Genomic DNA, 23,633 nt, shown 5'->3' with positions numbered 1-23,633 from the left:
CTTTTTCTCCGACTTATCTTACAAGAATTCGATCAACTATATCATACGCTTTTAAGGAGATATTATTAATAACACACGAATAGAAAAAAAAAGTAATAATAATAAAGAAAAATAAACTCGTTCATTTTGATTCCATCTTTTGCTTAACGATTATTAAAGTGTAGTAAATTACCGCGAAAAATCTCGAATTAATACTAATCGTGAAGTACTTACACAATTTATATACTTGTTAATGTATGTACGTACTTATCTACCAATCAGGTGGATAGCCTTTACCCGAAATAAAAGAGAAAATCGTGCGTTTCGTGGTGGCGCGAAATAAACCATTCTCGACAAGGACGTCCTGGACAGTAGAAGATTACGTTTTTAAAATGTTCTCCGGTGTCACAGGTTTGTTCAATCTGAAGGTCGGATCTCCAAACCGAGACAACCTGTCTCTTTCTTTTATCTGTCAGAAAGGAACAAACCTACGATTAATACTGTAAGATTAAAACAAATTTAAACGAGATATATATAGAAAATTCAAATTTTTTAAATTGATTAACTTTCGAAAGTAACTAATAACACCATTATATGCGTTTATATTAATCATAAATCCTAAAATATATTTAGAACACTTTTACGAGTATACCTGATCAAAAATTCTAATTATCTCTAATCGTTTCTTTCAATAATCATCTTTAATATTAACCTGATATCATCTTATAATCTATAGTGAACATGTACGTAGTAAACGTGAGGTCATTTAAAGAAATCGTGATTCTCGAGCACCTGTTAAAAACAGGATAAATTGATTAGGAGCAACCGTACGAAATTATCTCCCTCATCTTCCTTCTCCACCCCCTCCTCCTCCTCCTCCTCCTCCTCCTCCTCCTCCTCCTCCACCTCCTCCTCCTCCTCCTTCACCTCTTCGTACCTTTCAATTTCGTACTACGTTTGTGAAAATCGATTTTACAAAGGATACGTAAATGTGGCTAAACAGAACTGAAAAACAGGCAAATTGATTTGCAACGTCCACAAATACAGGACTGAAAAAGAAAAAATTAAAAGAAAAGGAATAAAAAAGGAAAAGAATTCTATGAACAAATTTGACATTGCTTCACACTGGAATCGCGTAAGCGCTCGTTCACCTTGCACTGACAAAGGATTACTCTATCGTTGTTACTCGTCTTTCTTTCTCTGTTTGTTCGCCTGCTCTCTTAACTCCTCCCCTTTCACATTATTCCAATGTGTTTGTCGCGTTTTTTTTTTTTTTGAATCCGTCAGCGACGAACGACGAATCGAGAATGAGAAGCCGATACGAATATCCAGAAGGATTTTAACATCGTGAGAATCATGACGAGAACTACTCTTTCTTTCTTTCTTTTTATATGCCCTAAAGTCAACGAACTCTCGAATGTAAGAAAGAATTTCTATCCTTTTTTTGTACATTTTAAGAAAAAAAAAAAATTCATCACAATATTCCACGACCATTGCTCTTTCGTATATTTTATATTAAATATGAGAATTTTGTCAAAAATCGTACTTAAATATGGTGCATGTACATTCGCATCGTTTTTATTTATTCTTTATCCTTGAATGAATTACAATATAGACAGAAAAAATAAAATTAAAAGATCGTATTCACGATGAGAAGCAAAATATACGAGAGCTGGAATTCAAACAGTGTGGCATAGAATTGGTACCCACGCAGTTTTCCTTTCTCTTATATCTTTGGCACACGAATAACCCCCCGTTCTTTCTTTCTTTCTTTCTTTCTTTTTAACAAGAGGAAAAAGAAGAAAATAAGGTAGATTCTTGTTCTTTCTTCTTCGTAGTCAAGACGAGGTCAACGTCGTAAACACCTAGAATACGATAAATCGATCTTTCTTTAAGTAAGATTATTGAAGAAACCATCAATCGTTAGATGGTAAAGTAACATTGCATCATTTTCTTGGGCGCGAAGATCGAATGCTGCTAATCAAAAGCAAAAAGACGAAGTCTACGGTGAAGAAAATGAAAGAAAAAGAAGAGACGATTGTGAAATATCGGTGGATCTCGATCGTCTAATTAGACGATCCGCCGCGTAATCGATCGTCTGCCTTCTTCTTCTTATTTTTCTTTTTTATCTTCTCTTATTCGCGCCAGATGTGTCTTAGATTGAAAAGATCGATATTTATCTTTGCTTTTGCGCGAGCGAGAACAAGTGTCGACCAAGAATTGTCTCTTTTTTTCTAATTTTTCAAAGAACTTCGTTAACTCACCGACAGGATGATGATGATGATAATGATAATGATAATGATAATGATAATGATAATGATAATGATAATGATAATGATAATGATAATGATGATGATGATGATGATGATGATGATGATGATGATGACGATGAAGAAAAAAGTACCATGCTCGATAGTTTCGTAAGCAAAAGCGTAGACCGAGTTAGTATAACCTATTATTCTAACATACAAACATTGGAATTTATTTATTAAAACTGAGAGAAATGTGAGAGAAATGTATACATGAAAAATAAGTTTAAGTGAATGATAACAAAAAGTCTTTAATTGGATTGTGTTTGATACAATGAAATTTAGAAAGATTGTAGGTTTACATGAAAAGTGCAGAAGTAACTATCTTGTTATATAAACGTTGAATGGTTATTATAAAATAAATATTATGGATGCAGACTGTACTTCCTAACGACAATTGTTCTTCTTTTATGTTAACATAATCGAGTTTGAGAACAATTAGCATTTCGCTAGATCTGATTAAACTCTCGACTGTTCTTTTTCCATTACCATAATTGTATATTTATTAAAAGTACTTCCGTATTTTTTTACAGGAAGATAAGTTCCTTTTCGATTTTAGAAAATTTACCCACGATAAGTATATAAATAAAGTGAGAATATTTTTTACATAACATTACATTAAATTGATGTAATAAAATAAATTGTTTTAAATGTTTGTATACTCACATGAATATACATAAGCTTTGATTTCTCTTTAACACGTTGAGCGCCAAGCTCATTTTCAAGGAAGTCCCCGTTAGGGTTTTTATATATTATTATATTAGTTTTTATATATTATATATATTATATACTGTCAGCCAGCGGTGACTGACGCGGCCTAAACGAAAAGTCTAGTGTCCGCCACCGATGGTGGACGTGGCGTTCAACATGTTAAGGAAAAGAAAAATGACAATATCGCGATCGCGTGAGTGACTGATTGTAACTAACTGAAGAAAAGGGCCGTGCGAATGAAGCTCGTTTGTGTTTCAATGCGTGCATCTAACCATAGGTACAATGATTGCACACGAAAGAAGAAAATTTATCCACATTCGAATAACAAATAATTTATTCGAATATAATAACGCGAAACTTCTTCCTAGAAAACTTCAATATATTCAAAAAATTTTCCATAGATATAAAACGAAATGTTGAAACATTCGAAATATTTTGTTTTCATTTTTCTACCAATAGAAAAGAAAATGTTTGTCGATTATGCATTCGTATTGAGTACGTAACGAAAAAAGAAACGCATATAAGCGGATACATGCATGCGTGCATGCATATTTGCGACGTGTCATCGAATCATTTGTACCTTTCTCTCTTTCTCCTTCATTTTTCCTGCATTCGAAGTCGTCGAAAGTCGTCGTTCTTGACGACGTGACATAATAACCGGACTCTGAAGAATTTTTATACTTTTAAGAATTCGTAATAACCACCCACGTAATACAAATATATGTCTACTAAAGAGAATTTTACTGTTGCCTTGTCTCTTCGTATCACAAAAGAAAGAAACACGACCGTGAACTTCAGATCCTATGTTTTCGAGATCTAAGATTCTATACGTGCACATAAGGACGTGTATCGGGAATTCCGAATATAAAAAGAGAACGTATAAAGGTTAAAAATAAAAAGAACATAAAGAAACAAAAAGAAAAATAAATTTATACAGTCGAAAGAAGATAAAAATACCATAGAGAAAAATCATTCGGTTAAAACAATTTTTTAACTACCAGGATCTGTCTTTTTAACGGTATTAAGCTTCTCGTAAGTTCGTAAGCAGGAACCGGATAAATAGGCTTGGCCAGAATGAGTCTACCTTGGCCGCGAGTGTCCTTGACTACAGATCATTGACTTGTTCGCAACAGCAGCATCAAAAGAGTCATGTAAGTACTTAGGAAATTGTTCTCAGAAGGAAAGGTACGCGAATGAAGGCTGCCGATAAACAAGATAAATGTTATTATCGTTTCTGTGAACTTTAAGAAATACTTGTGCTTTCGAAAAACCTTACATTTTTCGTTAAACTTGGAAATAACGAAGGTATACTCGATAAATTGTAGATAAACCTTTTACCTTTTCTTCGAGAGATTGTTGAGCGTATTATAAACAAGTACCTAACTTTTACGATAAACAACACGTGTACAAAGAAGAAAGAAATAGAAGAATCTTTTTCACACCTAGCAATAAAACAAAAGCCAGCAGTATTTACTCTTGTTCGGTGAAAAAGTTAAACAAAGGTCCAATCAAGTAGTTTCCTCATGTATTATGATTAATAATAATAATCCCTTGTAGATTCGCGCTTTCTAAAACACAATTTAACGAGCAAACATTTCAAGGACCATCGAGTTACACGCAAGATGGATAAAAGACTTAACAACGGATTTCAACTATAGTATGATGGATCAATCTTTTCTTTTTCTTATTTCTCACTTTTTTTCACACGAAACAGCAAAGTCATTATGGATCGTATGCAATAATAAGAGAAATACTATATAATGACGATGACTATTATGCCTGAATATAACATTCGGAAAAATTTATAATAAAACCATTTGATTTCGAATGCAGTTGTCGTCGAAAGCAGACGAGTTTCCTCTTAACTCTTACTTTATTAATCTCTATTTTAATATCCGAGCATTCTTGGAGACAGCAAAGATCGCGTGCGAGTTCGTGAATTAATCAATCAAGGAAGTTTCAAGGAAGAAAAAAAAGAAGTTAAAACTTCCTCGTTCGTTTGCTTCTTATCATTCTAATTAATGAACTCACTCGAAATGTAGTCTTTATCACGTCAGTTTAGTTGAAGAAACTCGTACGTTTAAAATGTCATCAATCATTCCTTTGGATATCGATCAAGATAATATAAATTTGTTTTAAATAATATTCCATATAGGTTATATTAGTATTTATACGAATCGACTCATTAAAAGGATCTGAATAATTTTGCGAAAGGATTGAAAGAAAGTAATAAATGTTTTATCGATGACTACTACGACGATTTAAGAAAGAAAAAATTCAACGAAGCTCGTTACTCTCCAAGAGATTTCAGTTGTAATTATAATTTGCTACCGAAGGACGTCTCGCTGAATTACAAGCACAGTTGTCACAATTTATACACAACACTTGCCACACACATGCTTGGTTCGAACTTATGATATAGTATAGAGTACAACTTGTAAACCGGTCATTGTTCGCTGTTTTTATCCTTAAATACAGAGTCTCATCGAGCTAATTATATCTCTCAATGTTATTTTAACAAGATTTATTATCAATGTAACTGAGAGGATTTCGTTCCTTAGACTCTTGTAATTTTTAAAGAAATTTTTTATTCTCTCGTGTTTTACATTACCGATTTCATCGCGCAAAACAAACCAACCAACACGGTCGGGGGCATGCGTTTCATTACGAAAGTAACGCGAATCGTGCTATCTTTCGAGACACAATGAAAGAAAAAAAAGAGGAAGACGATAGAAAAGATACACAGAATAATTTCTTCAATCAAGTAGAATTTTCCTTGTTTTATTTTTTATTTGTAAATTCGATATTACACACACACACACACACAGAAAAGATGTTGACAACTTCAATACTCGTTTATTTGATTTATTTTTCTTTTTATTTTCTACTTCGTTATCTTTGATCGAATAATACATAAGAAAAAATATCAATAGATTAACAATATATCAAAAGTAGAAACGAAGAAGAGGTTGGTCTACTAGATCTCTGTAAGACGATTACGTAAAACAGCTTCTTCTGAACACGTGAAAAGTTAACGCCAACATTAAATCACGTGTACATAGGCGTTACGAAGGTGCGGCTTCTTCCGATGGACACTTTCTTTTCGACTAACTTAAGATACCAAATATACGTCCACGCGCTTCACGACACGTTGAAGATAGCATTCCCTTCATCTCGTCTTGCACAATAAACGACCAAGATTTCTTCTATAATTACTTTAACTAAAAACTTGTGACAGAAAAAAAGAAAAAATTGGGATCATGTTAAAAAAAAATATAATTTCATGTATAGATTCGTTTCGTGCACACTCACACTATCTTCTTTCTGTCTCCCCCTCCCTCTCTATATATTCTATTTTAAGAAAAAATAAGAAAATAAAAATAAAAATAAAAAACTTGAAACATAAGGAAAAATTTGTAATGCAGATTTAAACAATTATTTTCCACAAGCAAACCGATACTTGTTATTTTTGTCATTTGGAATTTTCCTATTTATCCGGATGTCTATGGTAAAAATATTGTTGCAAGTATCGCTTATCTCGTTGTTCTATTCAGATAAAGGAGAAACATCCGTACCACTTTAGCACGTGTTTCTTCAAAAAGCGGTAGTTAACGTGCGAGTACCGTTTCTTGAAGTTAAATACATACAATATCAAAAGATACATAATTGTAAAGAAAATGAAATTTATGAAAGGAAAAATCAAAAAAGAAAATAATAGGTAATATAGCTGTCGAGATAAATACATGTATGTGTATGTATGAGTATAGATATTTCTAGGCCCGGATAAGGAACCTACACCGTTGGCGTAGGTGCTCGACATTTCTCGTGCTAGTATTTTAACTGTGAAAGTATATCTCATAGAAAGAGAGAGAGAGAAAAAGAAAGAAAGATAGAGAGAAGAATGAGAATGCATTCACGGCAATCCGGTGTCGAGAAATTATGGCAACATTTCGATAGCGCGGCAAAAGATAAAAAGTGAAACAGAAACGATTACGGCAGCCAGTTACTGAAAGAGTTTTCTCCCTGTGAAAAACGTAACGATTTTCTTTATGTTATTGATTTCCAAATAAAAATTATTCTTACGATGACATTCGTTTTAACAATAATTTACGAACACACACGTGTACAATAACAAACACGTAAGATATTTAAAAGAGAGTTATGATATAATCGTTCAACGAATGTTAAAATAAGATTATCACCATTTGTCAAGATGCAATTTCCGTAGTCAATGTATGTAGAAAGAAAACTATATAATTACAGGTGCAAAGTTGGAAGTTTTCTACATGTTCTTCCTCCTTTCTTTTTCACTATAAAATTGAAATTGAAACGTCTACTCGGTATAATTTGTTGAGAAAAAGATCGACGTGAAGAACAATTTGACGAGCATGATTCACTCGCTTCAAAGTCCGGGATGTTAATTACCAACTTACCTTGCGAATCCGTTAATTGGGTGTTACGCGCGTTACGTCATTATAAACCGTCGACGGTTTCTGGAAAATAACGTTATCTATCTTTTAAGAATAGAAAGACATACACGTACGCTAAAATTAAGTACAGATAATCGCCCTGTTCATGGAAATTGATCGACAGATCGAGAGGTTGATTAAAAGATTAAAATCTTTTGAATATACTTAGATACCGTTAGTTAGGCGGATAAAACTAATAAACATTTATCCTAGATGTAACGATTTCTCTAATCGTTATGAAATTTCAGACCTTACTTCAATTAACGCAGGAAACTAGGAGATAAACAATTTTTTAAGTTTCGATAAGGTGAAATGGTGAGAACGGTAAATACATGCATACACTACTAACCAAAAGTTTTTCATATAAGTGTAAAAATATTTTATGAATCCCTTAATCGTAAAGAAAAAATTAAATATTCACCTAAATTCTAGGATACATGCAAAAAAATATTTGTTACAAATTATACTAATAAAATGTAAAATATCTAAATAATAATTCGTGAAATAATTTGAGAAAGTTACGTGAAAATTTTAAAAATATATTTTAGTTTAAACAATTTAAGATATGAATACATTAGAGTTTGTAATATACCTTAAATGATTGATAACTAATCAAAGAAAATGAATATTATGAAGTATAAATTCGACGTTAACGTAGTAAAATCACGCCGATTAAGATGGGCCGGTCACGTGGTGCGCATGAGGGAGGATCGAACGGCGCATAAAATATTTGTTGGTATACTGAACGGGAAAACACCACTAGGTAGACCGAGACGTAGATGGGAGGATAATATTAGAAGGGATCTGAAAGAAATAGAATATGAAGACCGCGAATGGAAGAATCGCGCTCAGGGACGGGAACAATGGCGAGATTTGATATTTGCGGCAATGAACTTTCGAGTTCCTAATGCCAACTAATAAGAATAATTTAACGTACGGTCCTCTGCGAAATCCACCGTTAAACTAAACTGGCTCATTTTCCTTTATGAAAGTTGATTATATTTCTTTTATTAATTTTTGTTTATATGACTTTCCAAAGATTAGCAGGAATAAACTATACATCATAAATCAATACTAATAGACCATGAATTTTAATATAATTGTAAATTTTGTATGATGTATATGTTTTGCATACTTTGGCATATTTCTTGAGCATTTTTATGCGTATTCACTGAACTACAATCAATAAAAGAATTAAATTCACTAGTTACAAATAAAGCTTTCAAGTTAAACTCATTAAGTATGTATTAAAAGTATACTAATGTATTTATTTATAAATTTATTTAATTCTAAACGCTATACATTAGTTTCCAAACCAAAATCAAATGAGCGTAACAATGTATGATTTAAAGGGACACTTACTACATAGTTAATTTTACATACATCGAGTGTCTCGAGTTCACGGGCACGGATATACGGTTCTGGGTCGATTAGATAAACGGTTGATCGAATCAGTAACAACGTTGCAATAACGTAATGTACGAGACTGAGGGAACCGTATCCGGGTTCGGGGTCCGGTTCTGCTTCCCGCACGAAGACATTCTCGAACATAGATATTCAACACCATAGAGAACGCATTCACGTCTCAAAATGGACTTTATGCAAAGGCGGGATCTGCCTAAGTCGATCGATTCAACTGGAATCTCCACTACATCTACATAATCCTAACAACATAACAAACACCTATTGAATTACTTATATCATGGGATTTATGTAGAAAAAACTTCATTTAGTTAACCAAGGCTTGCAAACGAATCAAACCCAAACGATCCACCTATCGATCTATTCATTGTAAGATTGATAAATATTTTTCCGGGTTACGTCTACGATTTTTGATACATTATTGAAACGTGTCAGGATCTAAGATTTCAAGATAACCAATTTAATAAGAACTGTTAAGAACGAAAAAATAGTTGAAGTTAAGTGTTTTCTATTTCGCAAATTATGTTAATTTTGTAATTTATATCAAGGATCTTTTTTAATGATTACTCCTACCGTTCATAATATTTCAGTAAACGTGTCAGGATGAATGATTTCAAGAAACCTAATTTAATAAGACGAATAAATAATATGACTTGAATGTTTGAAAGTTTGTAAATTATGTCAACGTGCGACGAATGCAACATTTGCTGTCACAAAGTTATCTAGGTTGAAAAATGATATATATATATTCGTGCGATCTAAATATAATTTAAAATTATTATTCAGGATTATTTCAATGGCAGCTTACGTCGAGCACAAGGATATCCGTTTACTAATTATAATTCTGATCTTGTACACTCAGAATTATAACATCTCGGACCTTTCAATGCAATCACCTTTTCTTTCATCCTATAATTTTTAACTTCCCAGGAATATTTAGTTATTAGTTTAAATGTCTCGAATTCACCTTATCGACCGAAAGACATTTCAGTTACCCCACCCATTTAGATTTCATCATGAAAGATCATCTTCTATGACGAGAATAGGGAAAGTTTCATAATTTGAAGCTATCATTTATTTCGTTAAATTCATATGTAATTTAAATATCAGTTATAATGTAAATTCTTATATACATATATACACATTTTTTTGAAATATATAAGATACATATATATTATTTATAATAATATTATATTACATTCACATATTAAATACAAAATTCATCATTTATTCTACATCATTTTTTAGTAGAATTAAAATAAACGTAAAGATATTCGACCGTTGATTTTAAACTTCTGACCAAGAGGATGTATCATTGGTTAAGATCTTTGGTACAACGATACTACAATGAACGTCCGATAGGAGAATCATGAATATGCAAAGAGCCACTCTCGTCCCTGAGCTCTGCAACGTGCATCTTCGTTGGGTCACTATCTGCATAATCCCTCTACGAGCAAGGCGAGTTCAGGATGGACCGAACGAACATGTCTAGTCATCCTTTATCCGTCTCTCTCTCTCTCTCTTTCTTTTTCTCTTCAATGTTTAGTAAAGTTGATAGAATGATATATATAGATTTACACACACAAATATACGCACACAGAAAATCTAATCATCCAACATTTGCACGATTCTAATTCTTCAGAGTATGTCAAATGAAGGATCAATGCAAACAATTTCCTAGAAACTCCCACAGTAAATCAACATGTGTTTTGAATAATCGACAACGTTCAAAATTCGAGAATAAATGAAATGAAAAGGCAGGATTCTCTTATTATCACCTTGCGACTTTGAACAATTGCCAAACTCGATCACCGACAGGATGTTCGAAGGTGAGAAACAGGTAGATAGACGAGTAATTAATTTTAACAGAGCGAAGGTTTGCACGGCCACCCGATGGGCTGTTAACGAAATAAATTTCGAAGTAGATGAAGACGAATAAGAGGAAGAAAGGACAAAAACATTCTCTTTCTCTTTCCTTTTTTTCCTCGCTTTAAAGAAAGAGAAGTAACATAGATAATGAGAAAACAGAGAGAAACAGAGAGAAACAGAGAGAGAGAGAGAGAGAGAGAGAGAGAGATTGAAAGGAATACTATAAGAACCAATCCCTTTTAACCTTGCTCGCGATCGGAAACGATTGATATTACCATTGAACGTTCGACTTTTTCTTCTCTCTTTTTTTCTCCCCCTCTCTCTATCTGTTTTATTAGCAACGTGTGCTTACTTGCACGCACGCACGCACTCATGCAAGTACGTAAGCGAAGCACGTATAGAGCGACATGGATCAGGAAGCTGTCGAAAGTTTTGACCTTGCTCGATCGAAAGAGACTAAATAGAGAGTGCCGAAAGATCAAGAAAGAAAGAGAGAGAATAAGAAAGACAATGACGACGCAAGTCAAAAGATCTTAAAAAAAATCTGGATCTCTAACTTTTCGACTTCCGCCTAACAGCTTGAAATTCTTTGACCAATGTTTTGTTTTTATGTAGATTAGAATAGTCGTTATGACTAATGAATGTATTTAAAAAAATACAAAAAAAAATAATTTTAATTTCAAATCCAAGTCCTATATTATAATATTAAAGCATGTGCCCTACGGGCATATACTTTTTTATGTTTGAATAAAATTTAGATATAAAAAAATTTTTTTTTGTTCAAAAAAGGTTACTTGTATTGGAGAATTTTTTTTTGAGAATAGTTTTAGGTTTATAAAACGATATTTCAAAAACTAAGAAATTCTTTTCATCAAAATTCCTTAAGATAAAACCATATAACAACCTGTTTATTAAATTTTCATAATATATATATTTTTTTAAAGAATATCATGATCCGAACAATGCACTTGAAATGAAATTATCTTCATTTGCATTCTATAAGGACATTCAAGCTAGTCATTCGATGTTGTTGATCAAGAAAAGATGAAGAATTTTAATTAGTTTTCACAATGTTTCAGTGTTTTCTTAGGAACCAAATTTTTCTTCTCGCGTTAATGAATAAAAAAAATAAAGAAAAAAAAACAAACAAAAAAAACGTGTAGACTTGAATATAAAGGATTATTATTTTCTAGACGTCCCGTATAATTTTTTAATTTAAATTTGAATCCAATAAGAGGATACAAGGAGCCAATCGATTGATTATCCCTACTCGTTCACTCGTTCAATGAAATTTGTCACGCGATCGTCCATTCCTTCACGATATACATAATATATTTTCTCTCACACACAATAAGTCGTTCGTAATTGTCCTAGCAAGTATACTCAAGGAAGAAATATGCAAAAAGTATCCGATCGAAGGATCAATCGATCGATCGATCCATTGATTTCTAACTTCGATTGAAGAGTATACCGAATGATACCACTCGTATTTTTTATTGCGTAAAATCGATGTATGCGTCAATAGATTTTGAAATGGTCAAGAATTCGTCATGAATTTCGTGGAATTTCGGGCTCGTGTACGAAGGTCGATTTCGTAGCAGTAAAAAAAGAAAAATAATAAGAAGATGGGAGGGTGGGTAGATATAGCGTTCAAAAGTACGAATTTCGCGAAAAAACGTTGAGAGTCTACGTGCGAAAAGATCGGTGTGCCTTCGAAAGAAACCACGTAATTTCTTGGCTTGGAGGAAACTGGAGGTTGGTAAGACAAGAAGAAACGGAGGTGAACAGAAAGAGAAGAGTGTGAGAGAAAAAGAAAGAAGCACTTAACGTAGTGTTAGCAATCGAGATCGTTTCGCGAGATTCGCGACCTCGCGAGAAGTAGTAGTAAGTGTTCTTTAGACTGAGAAGTGCTCTGCTCAGAGGCGGTATTTAACACAAACTCAAATGTAAACGCAAATGCAAACGTAAACGTAAACGCAAACGCAGAAGCAAACGCAAATGCAAAAGCAAAAGCAAACGCAAACGCAAACGATGACGACTTGACTCTTAACAGGACGGAAGCTATTCTCAAGTCCTTGCCCGAAATAGAGAGATTTCTAAGAGAACATGGTTTACCTCCTGATCGGAATATATAATTCCCTCTTCTTATTCTCCATCTCGTTATCGTAGTTGATAAAAGGAACGATGCCTGAAGGAATAGTCAACTTTTAACGAGCTTGCTTACGTCTTCCGTGTCCTCGGCATCAAAAAGATCGGAAAAGATCGTTGCTGACTCAGAAAAAAAGAAAGAGAGAGAGAGAGAGGGAGAGAGAGAGATTGAACCTAAGATCTCCCCTTTTTGCTGCTATACCTGTCGGTGTGAATTACAGCATGACGCATCGATTTCTTCTTTCCGAGAAACGAGCTAATGATTTTAAGGGTGTATCCTAGGTAATTGGTTGCTCGTTATTGACTTCCCCGGACATTACACTACGTCGAAAATTTCAAGGTTACGAAAGTATTGGTCAAGGAAGAGAACGGGAATGCTTTGTCGAGCAACCTTGCGTTTAGTGGCGTAAGAAATATGTAATCTTATAAGAAATGACGTAGGAAAAATCGAAAACACGAAATTCGTGAACTTTTCTTATAACCAAATGTAACATAGATCATGAATCATGTTACTTCTTAGATATTTAAATTATTTCTACGAAATAATATACATATATCTTTAAAGATGTTCACTTTTAAAATATGAACAAACGTGTTATTCGACTAATGTCGGGGTATATCTATTTTAAATATTAACATGATTTGGTAAATGTAAAATAGTATTATCCTGACCAAACAGTACCTATATAAGATCCACGACAGCGTTCTATCATTACCTGGATTTCACGTCATGAATTCTGGCGTAACGGGATATTAGACTGTTATACGATTGCTACGAAATTACCTGCACGGGAATCTCTATCCTCCCACGCGAATACCTCCTAGTTGCACCAAGAATTATGAAATATAGACAATGCTCGCTCGACCATCAGTTTTCATGTTATTAGACACATTGGTGTAGTTCCAAACGATTATGACAGAACCTCGGTCAAATGTTCCAAAGAAAAGAAATAAATTTAACTTTTTTCATTCGAAACGAAGTAAGAAAAGTCGAGACAAAAAAAAATCTTTAAAATAAATAACAGAATTTGTCTTGTTCCTTATCTTAAATGAGAATTACCTACGCATGTTTGCATTAAACAAAAAACAAAAGAAAAAAGAAGAAAATAAACTAAAAAAAAAAAAAATACAAAATAAAGAAAGAACAGGTTTTCAGCAAGAAGGATACAATAGCTCTTTCCTCGTTTTGGTAATCCAGGAGAACTCTTATAATCCACGTAGTAGAGAAGCAAAGAACTCGCTCGAGGTTGCTGTCCAGACACGGCCGATATACGAGCCGCAGAAAGATGAGACAAGCGAGCCATGGCGATCGGTGTACGCAAAGAAGAAATTAAAATAAAATCTCATACGGGGAGTAGTCGGAGATATAAAAGTGCTAGTTTTTTTCTTTCTTTAATACAGTGACATAAATCCGGTAGCAGGCAGAAAAGATAAGAGAATAATCGTGCGAATTTAAGAATAAGGGGCCTAGGAAGGGGGAGGGTGCAGATGGAAGAGAGAGAACGGAAAATGAAAAATTTTACAATATAGATAACAAACTAGCACGAAACGAAATCACATATTCTCTTGGAATGCGATATAATTAACAACAAAAAACAAAATATCCGACGTTGAAAGAAATAAATAAAAACCGAAAGTATATAAACACGATGATCTCATTCGTTTGAATTCGTCCGCAAAAATAATAAACTAAATTAAATAAAAAGAGAAAACACACAAAAATCCAGACATCTCGGAGAACGAATAATCATCATTAATAATATCGATAAAAAAGTTAAGACAACTTCCATTTTCTCTAATTTAAAACTAATTTGTATGACTCAGATAAAATGATAATGATAAAATTACGTGTGTCTAGTTGAAAACTCTAACTACCAAAGATCTAATTCGAGCGTGTTGAGTGTTAGACAATCCTATGAAATAAACACTTAGTAAAATCAGAGGTAACAGGTGGTAAGGCCTCGTTATCTACTTATAAACGAGTAGGTAAGTAGGTAGTAAGTAATAAGGAATAGAAAGAGAGAGAGATAGAAAAAGAGAGAAAAAGAAAAAAATATAGCAGAGAAGAAAAAAAAATTGAAAAGTGGAAAAATGATCGAGTATCGGTTGTCGAGTGAACTGGGAGAGCTAGGGCACTACAGGAGACCCTTCTTCCCCTCATACCCACCTCTCTCTCTCTCTCTCTCTCCCTCTTATTCTCCTCCAGTCGATCGTCCTTGCGTTTAGAGCCGAGCGTATAATATACTTGGACATAATCACAATGGGTCTTATTCTATCTTATATGTTGTCTCGCGTGCGAGTATGCGTGGAAGAGGAGGGGAAAGAGGAAGAAAAAAAAATCGATCCTCTCGGCCGTGGTGGAACTGCCCGTGTGCAGGATCGACGTGCCTGCTCGCGAGCTCGCGAAGCGAGACCAACGTGTATAGAGTGGGAGATACGAAGGTATAAAACCGATCTTGTGGTCTCCTGCCAGCCAGTCCAAAGGCCAGATACGAAGGCGGCTCTAGTCGCACGCGTGCGAGAGAGACGATCACGAAACGGCGTGCGGAACTCACACATACACATACACAACACGCACACATATACATACAAATATATATATCTATATTTATATACACATACACATGAATATCTATTTGTAAATATATATAAAAGAAAAAAGATTCGCACGTGATCGAACAATGGGATCAACCCTTAAACTTCTATTATTTTAATCACGTGAATCCGTGAACGATTTTGTTCGAAATAATCGAAAAGGAAAATTCGACCTGTTAATATACTTTACATAGAAACTCAAGTACCCCCGAGAAAGGAATAGGACACTCGTTCGTCCTGCTCTCAGCTCTTATTCGAGGGAGAGAAAGGACGTGGTGTGTTGTGTAGATCTGAGATATCTACTCGCTCTAATACGAGGTCAAAGTTTCTTGATTCTTGAGAAGGTTTTTAGGCTTAGGACGCAATTAGGTTTTCTAAAAAAAAGAAAAAAGAAAAAGAGAGAGAATATTTCATCACAGAATAGGCGTGAATTTTTTTCGGGGGTGATCGAGTGGGGTTTCTTGTGGAATCCGTGAGTAATTATAAAAAGAAAATAAAAAATATAAAAAAATCTGGAGAGTGCAACTTGGAAGAGAGAGTAGCTTCTAAATATAAATACTATTAAATTAATCAAAAACTCAACGAATGATGAAGATGGAAGAATCATCAACCTTTACTAATAACGAACAGGAGAGTTCTCTGTCCAGTTGCTTTCACGAGGAATCGACACCGCACCACATGTCAAGGATTCAAATCAACGTCGAAGATGCATCTAATGATGGCCACAAGGATGTTGTTAGACATGTAAGTTTAGAGCACAATCGTGTTCTTCTACAAAACATATGTATGAATTTTTATAAATCGAATGAAAAACTAAAAAAAAAAAACAAACAGGTCATCTGAATAACTCGATTGCTGTCGGTGATAGAAAATAATGTGTCATACGGTACTTATTTGGTTTCAAAAATGGCATAATCCTACATTATGCACGTGTAACGTTTTTAGTTACATTTTATATTTTTATTTTCTATGTAAATAATACTTAAAAAGACGGAACTAAAATTGAGGTAAGAAAAAAAGAAATATTCATATGGAATTATGTTATCTTTTGAAATAACGTTTAGTATGAAACATTTTGTTTTATGACTAATACGATTCGAGTTATTCAGGTAGTGTATTTGAATCTTCTCACTCAGTATTTATTAGTCGATTCTCCAACAACTACCATATCTCGTCACATTCGTCACTTCTTTTTCTTCACCTTCTTTTAACTGATAGTATCAAGATCTTGAATCAGTAATGCATCGCGGAAATATCGTGAATCTTCTCTTCCTCGTAATTCCCCTCTTATAAAAATTAACAACTCTTTTTACTTCCTCAGTCCTAACTCGGCTTTCTATTTCGTTCTTTTCACTATAGTTGATGTCAGACTCTCGACGATTGAAAAAATTAATCGGGAAGTGTTCATAAACGATCTAAACTCGGACAAATAGAAGGAAAATAAAACGTGTGCGTATGATAGAGAGATTATTACACAAGCGATAATACCTCTGCAATGTCCAGTATAAGCAACGTTAGAACTCTAGACGAATGAACAATGAAAGTTAGATGACTTTACTTAATCTGTAATAAAATTATTTCTTTATGGACAACGTTTAATAGAAGAGAGAGCAGTACAACTGAGAATTTGTTAGCTCAATGATTATCTATTTCATTAAAGATAAATTATTTTCTTCTTTTGATTATCTTATATTCAAAAATAATCTAAATGTTTAAGAGTTGTAAGAACGCGCGTGAGGAAAAGCGTAACGCATAAATGATTGAATATAATCTATAACAAATTCTATATTTTGATAAAAATATTCTTTTAAGTTCATGGGCATGCGAGTATCCGTTACGCTATAGCCTCACTCGCTGTGAATACTCGATGAACCTGACACTTGGCGCAGTTTTATGTAACACAAAAACGAGATTCCAACCGAATCCAGTTAGTCGATTGTTGAGATAAAAACTTGGAGATGAAAAAGAAGTGAGAAAGAGATTGAAATAAAAAAAAAATTTACGTTTAAAAGTAACGTAATACGTTACATCGGTGTCAAATATTAACTCATGAGCTAACATTTGTGAAAGTATGCGAGAACGTGTTGTAGTGAAATTCTCTCTTCGACCGGTAGCCATTTTTTGTTTCACCACGAACTTTTATCTTTTAACAACGCTAAGAAGTCAGGGTCGAAAATATACGGGATTTTTAGATAAGCAGAACGTAAATACTTATTTTATTCTGATGTCATAAATAATTATTGATAATGTTGAGGTTAACGCGTACACCCCACAGCTACTTCTACATCAGGAAACTTAATTAATCATCCTGGATCAGCAACATTCTCTCATTGGAACGGTGGCAAACGCAAGCACGGTACCGTTACTTCTGCCACACACAAATAAAGATATATACTTAATTGGTTTAACATATTTTATGCACAATCGTGCATCTTTTATCAAAGATCATCTATCCACGCTTATTATTATTATTGCGATAAAAAAAATATAAAAAAAGAGAATAAAGAATAGCATGATAAATCAGAACCTAAAAGTTCTTCAAAATATTGACATAAAATAATCCCGAATTCTGATATACCTATTTATCAAAAAATATTTGACATTCTGAAATTCGAAAATGGACTCGATATTTACGAGACGTTGTGGACGTGACTTACACCAGACTATAAAGTTACTTACTCGAAGCGTATTTAAAGAAAGGCGGTGACCAAACACCTACTACTACTACTACTACTACTACTACTACTACTACTACTACTACTACTACTACTACTACTACTACATAACTTGTAACTAGTCTCGTGCACAGTTCGAGTTCCATAATTCTTTATGTTTCAACGTTTACAATTCGCCAGTAGGAATAATATCCGAGATAATAAACCTCGAGGGTCTTTCCTTGCCCCTGGCGATAACTCGCGTTTGATCGATATCTCACACTTGAGATTAATTTATGAACTGGGAGTAATTTAAAAGAGGCGTGTTGAGTGTGTCCTTAGATATTTGCATCTCCTTGAAAGCCATGTCATAAGAGAACTCTTTTAACTCTTCATTTAAAATCGACTTTAATCATTATTTATATGCAACTTTACATTTAATCATCTTGATAATTTCTCCGGAGAGATAGCGGAAAGATTGGGGAAGGCGCTTACGTGATTTATCTTTTTTTGAAGTGAAAACTTCTTTAGAGTAGGGGTGATTTGAAAAAAATGTAACGGAACAGCATAACGAAAACGGGCCGAAACGGATGTAAGAAGAGAAAAAGAAACAAACATATAGGATTGAGCCTGCGAGAGAATGAGACAGAATATAGCTATACAGTTTTTTAGCCGACAGTATTCTCGCTCTCCTCTTTATGCTATGCTTCGTAGTTATCGCTTCTGGTTGTATACGTGTGTGTTTGTGAGCGACTGCAAACTACGAAACGTAGACACATATTATTTCGATTCTATATCTGTTTGTAGGTAGGATCAATAGAAGGGTAAAAGATAAAACAGAGATAAGCACGTAGGTATTCGACAAAAGAATAATGTACAAACGAACCGACGGTCGAAATAAAGAAAGAAGGTGCGTGGTCTGTTTTTTTACCAAACGTGTCATCTTTTTCTATTTAAAAATGTTTCTATTTTATTGAAAAATTAATATATTAAATTCTTTATATCGCAAATATTATAATGAATAATTATAAAATATATAGAGTATAATAATTGTATTATCTGCAATATTTTACAAACAAAAAAAATGACTACAAGATACATTAGAGAAAAAGAATTAGACAACACTGCAGAATATTTTTCTTATATTCTTATAAATATCTAAAGACGTTTTTTAATTATAATGTTTACGTACTTGTGAAATTTAAACTAATTTTTCAATAAAATAGAAGCATTTTAAAATAGAAGAAACTGGACACGGAAGACCAAAAAATAGGCCATATTTTTTTTATTTTATTTCCAGTAAAAATACAATAATGTATCTTATTTCTGAAATATAGAAAAAAAATTAAAATTGAAAAAAATTAAAAAACAAATTAAACAAAAAATTTTTTTTTGTAATTTAAATAAATTATAAAAAATAAAACAATGAAAACTAATGAATAATAGATTTTAAATTCCTTGTATTTCAAAACTCGACTCAGAGAAAAAAATACGACAACAATTGTTCCCTTCTTTTTACAGTATCTTAAGGTATTAGTTGCTAAAAAAAAAAAAATACTTGTGTGTAGACCAATAATACAGATATCTCAAATTCACAGGAAGTGTGAAAAGTGTGCAAGAAAAAATTCATCTACCTGAGTTTCAAAAAAGAAATATATTTTTCACCACTTCGTGTGGAAAGTGTCAACTTTCCGCCCGCTGTGCAAAACGAAGTTGCCGCTTTCCGCCTACGTCGAGCAGAAAAAAGTATACACACCATGGGCAATAAATAAGAAAGCCTCAGAGCACATGTTTATTGACCTCGGCTTCGCCTCGGACAACAATTACGTGTGCTCTGAGACATTTCTTACTTTACCGCCCAAGGTATGTAATATACTCATATTTACTTAGGTTAGGACGGCGTATCTTTCTGTCGACAAACATTCTACAATTTTTGTTTCTATTTATGGCTATCGAATTCGACATTCTATCTTGATGGATAGAGTTTTGAAAATGTTAGTTTTTTTCAGCTACCTACACCCCAAGGTCGGATCCCTTTCATGAGAACAAAATTCTAAAAAACAGGGAAGGTCCGTTGAAATTTGATCTATATTTATAATCTTTATTATCGATGCGATAATATTCATGTCTATAGTTTTTCTTTTACAAAACGTGTCATATCTTTTCTAATTAAAAATGTTTCTATTTTATTGAAAAATTAGTATTAAATTCTTTATTTCGCAAATATTATAATTAATAATTAGGAAATATATAGAATATGTAATAATTGTGTTGTCTGCAATATTTTACAAAAAAGAATTATTACAAGATACATCAGAGAAAAAGAATTAGATAACACTGTAGAATACATTAGCAGCAGCTGAAAAAATTCCATTCAAAAGCAAGTAAATTACTGTCACATTTTTATTTTTTGCTTCTTTATAAAATATATTTGATTCATAAGTAAAAAAATATAATAAAGATCAAAATATGTCTATTAAATTTTATTTTTATATGTTTTTATAAAAAATATCCAAAGACATGTACTGACCCATGCATATAAGAAAGTTATATTATTAATTTTAATATTTACGTTATAAAGAAATTTACGTTAATTTTTTAATCAAATATAAACATTTTTAACAGCCTGAACACCCAGCGTGAATTGGTGGAGTTTACACCACGGGTCCCAAATTCGAGACTCGTTGTTTGCACAGTTCGATAAGCTGAGAGAGCGATACGATTCAATGCGTTTTTTTAGATTTTTAATTGTTCAGATCTTTATTTAGACGAGAGTATTTAGAAAGATAAGTTTGTAATCCAAAGAATAAAAACGAGATATGTTATAAATAATAAGGGTCTCGAAGTGTGGTAGGCTATAGAGTTGAAAAAACATTTCTAGAGAATATCTTTATTAGATTTTTCATTGCATTTTACCAGAACCTTCGTTCAGTCCAGCAGTATTTTCCATATGTTTTTCGTAACGTCTTTATTTCATCTATCCTAAAATGTTTGTTATACAGCGCAAGAATGTAGATGAAAACGGAAAATTGAAAACCATACTAACAAAAAAAAATTTTATACCTGAGTTTCAAAAAAAGGATTATTTATATTTACTTAGTTTCCGACGAATTATATTTCCTTTGATAAACACTCTACGATTTTGGTGTCTATCTATAACTATCTCATTCAGCATTCCATTTTTATTACTTGAATTTGGAAAAGTGTACTTTTCATCAGCTATTCCACCCAGAGACCATACCGGTGACTTTTCTATATATGGTAATAATATTATAATAAATAAATCCTACAATTATCTTACTCTTTAAACTGTGCATTCGTCAGATTCTCTCGAAACTTAGTTTTTTGTTTTTGTTGTAAGAATTAAAATAAGATATACATATAAGTTTGAAGAGAACGCATAGACGTTCTCTTCAATATAGATAGATTTCGATCAATCGTTAACAACATTCGTATTTCCTGAAGATATCTCGTAATTTTCGATCAAACAATTTGAACTGAAAGTGGAAGAACACGTAGAATAAAAAACAGCAATATGTTAGGTCATTCTATCGATCATTTATACGGCAGACAAAAGTCTATGGAATTTTATCTATCAAACAAACATGTTTTCGGTAGCTGAAAAATCAATTATTATGCGATATTATTATTAATGGTACTGCTAATCACCAAAAGATGGATTCTTATTATCATTTGTATTTAGGAATCTCAAAAGATAGGTAAATGATTACAATGTGTTTTGAACTTGGACTAACAAAGATACAAAAAAAGAAACAAAATCTTATTTTAAGCTATAAAATGGAAATGTAAATAGAAACAATTTAATTAGCATCGGAAATTCCTATTTATTGATGATAAAAAATGGAGAAAAAGAAATTAATTTTTCAAGTAAATAAAATATATTTTCGTCGACATAAAGGACGAATCCATTACGAGATGACAACTGGAGAAGAAGCCATTGACCTTAAAAAGAATGTTCCGCGGCGTTAAACCGACGATTCTGAAGAGGGATTTCACTTTGCTCAGGATCCATTGACGTTAAAGTTATCCTCTTTGTCGTAATTGCCACGTTGCCGATTCGTTCGTATATCTTGAACGAAATAATCTACTGGTTGTGTGAAGCCAACCATATGTCACGTTACGTTACCGATTAGGAAACCCCCATACAAGATTAACATCCGACTGCTTAACAGAAGATGAAAAAAAAAGACGAAACGAAAGATCTAAATTTAAGTTCCTAATGTTTTTTACACTTCAAGGTTCTACTTTCAAAATTTTGTTTGTCTCTCAGTAGAATCACTGACTTTTTTCATAATATAAATTTACATGAATAACTAACTGATGGTAGAGCAAAATAAGTTTAAAAAAAAAGACAGAAACAGGAAACCGTATAAAATCAAAAATAAAATTCTTGCAAACTTTTGTATCAGTTTTGTGGCACTGCGAGTAACGTTCGAATTACCAAGTGAAATAAAATAAATGTTGCGTTTAAAAGTAGAACCAGATTGATAAAGTATCGTATTTAATATCCTGTTGCTTAGAACAATTATCCTTTCGTTTAAGAAATGCATGTGGAAACGGACTTAGCCCGAGAGAAAAAAGTTATCCCATTGATCTTGATCATTGAAAGGCGATATTGATCGTTATATTCCCCTGTCACTGAATCATTCTGGCGCCGTTGCCGCCATCGAAGAGTCCTTAATTCATGAAAACAGAGATCAGTTGATTTAACCAAGTTGACAAGTTTTACTTTGTGACAACTTAACGAAGAAATTGTATTCAATAAATTGTCTACTTTTTTTTATCCAACAACGGACACACGATGGACACCTGGTCTGTCCTTGACTTACGAGATCATCATGTAACGTTAAGTACTATATGTGTGTATGTACCAGCTGACACATCGATTTAATAGGAATGAAATCTACGGAACAGATGTCTGTATCATACGAATGAACATCTAGGATATGTACATTAAGGCAGGATTCTACTTTAGTCGCTCGAAAAAAAAAGGTATTTTTGTTAATTTTTTATTAGAGAACTAAGAAAGATATTGATGTAGAGTTTGTTGTGCTTAATAAATAAACTCTTGAAGTACATTAAATAATTTTTTTTATTTATTTTATACGCTCTGTATACGTTGGAAAGGCCCTTGAACTGAAAGCCTAAAAATAAACTAGCCTTTGCGGTGTTGTAAAAATCTTGACATCGGATTATCTGAAATGAAAAACTCGAATAGTTTTATGTTCACAAAGACTACAGCAACCGCTGGTAGCAGATTTTTTCATTTACAAACAAAAATAACAAAATGGTGTCAGTTGAAAAAAAATTATCAAAAATCTCTTTTTTCTTCTTATTTTTTTGGCAAAAAATAAGAAGAAAAAATGAAATTTTTTTATAAATCTGCTACCAGCGGTTGATACATGTGTATAGATTATGTGGTAAAAATTTCAGACGAATCGAATAGCTAGTTTTGG

The 23,633-nt window shown here is 32.9% G+C and overlaps 2 protein-coding genes across 5 annotated transcripts in view; one reads left to right on the top strand and one right to left on the bottom strand.

Moving 5' to 3' along the window:
* Positions 1-23,633, bottom strand: part of nudC (nuclear distribution C, dynein complex regulator) — an 84,886-nt gene that overhangs the window by 48,019 nt on the left and 13,234 nt on the right. The gene's annotated exons all lie outside the window — the stretch shown is intronic.
* The window catches only part of LOC107069595 (uncharacterized), a 61,194-nt gene that overhangs the window by 26,314 nt on the left and 11,247 nt on the right, over positions 1-23,633 (top strand). Inside the window, exon 1 of one of the 4 annotated variants that reach the window (XM_089170174.1) lies at positions 14,744-16,246. The exons of 2 other annotated variants lie outside the window; for them this stretch is intronic. In XM_089170174.1, the coding sequence (XP_089026300.1) occupies positions 16,088-16,246 (159 nt within the window). In that variant the 5' untranslated portion in view covers positions 14,744-16,087. Of the gene's footprint in view, positions 1-14,743; positions 16,247-23,633 lie in introns of those variants that run through there. One more of the 4 variants, XM_015327043.2, reaches the window with a different exon arrangement.

This window comes from Polistes dominula, unplaced genomic scaffold (genome assembly GCF_049000335.1).
Source record: "Polistes dominula isolate Pdom_NZ unplaced genomic scaffold, Pdom_raw_medaka contig_15, whole genome shotgun sequence".
NCBI classification, from domain to species: Eukaryota; Metazoa; Arthropoda; class Insecta; order Hymenoptera; family Vespidae; genus Polistes; species Polistes dominula.
This window is presented reverse-complemented; position numbering and strand designations above follow the sequence as displayed.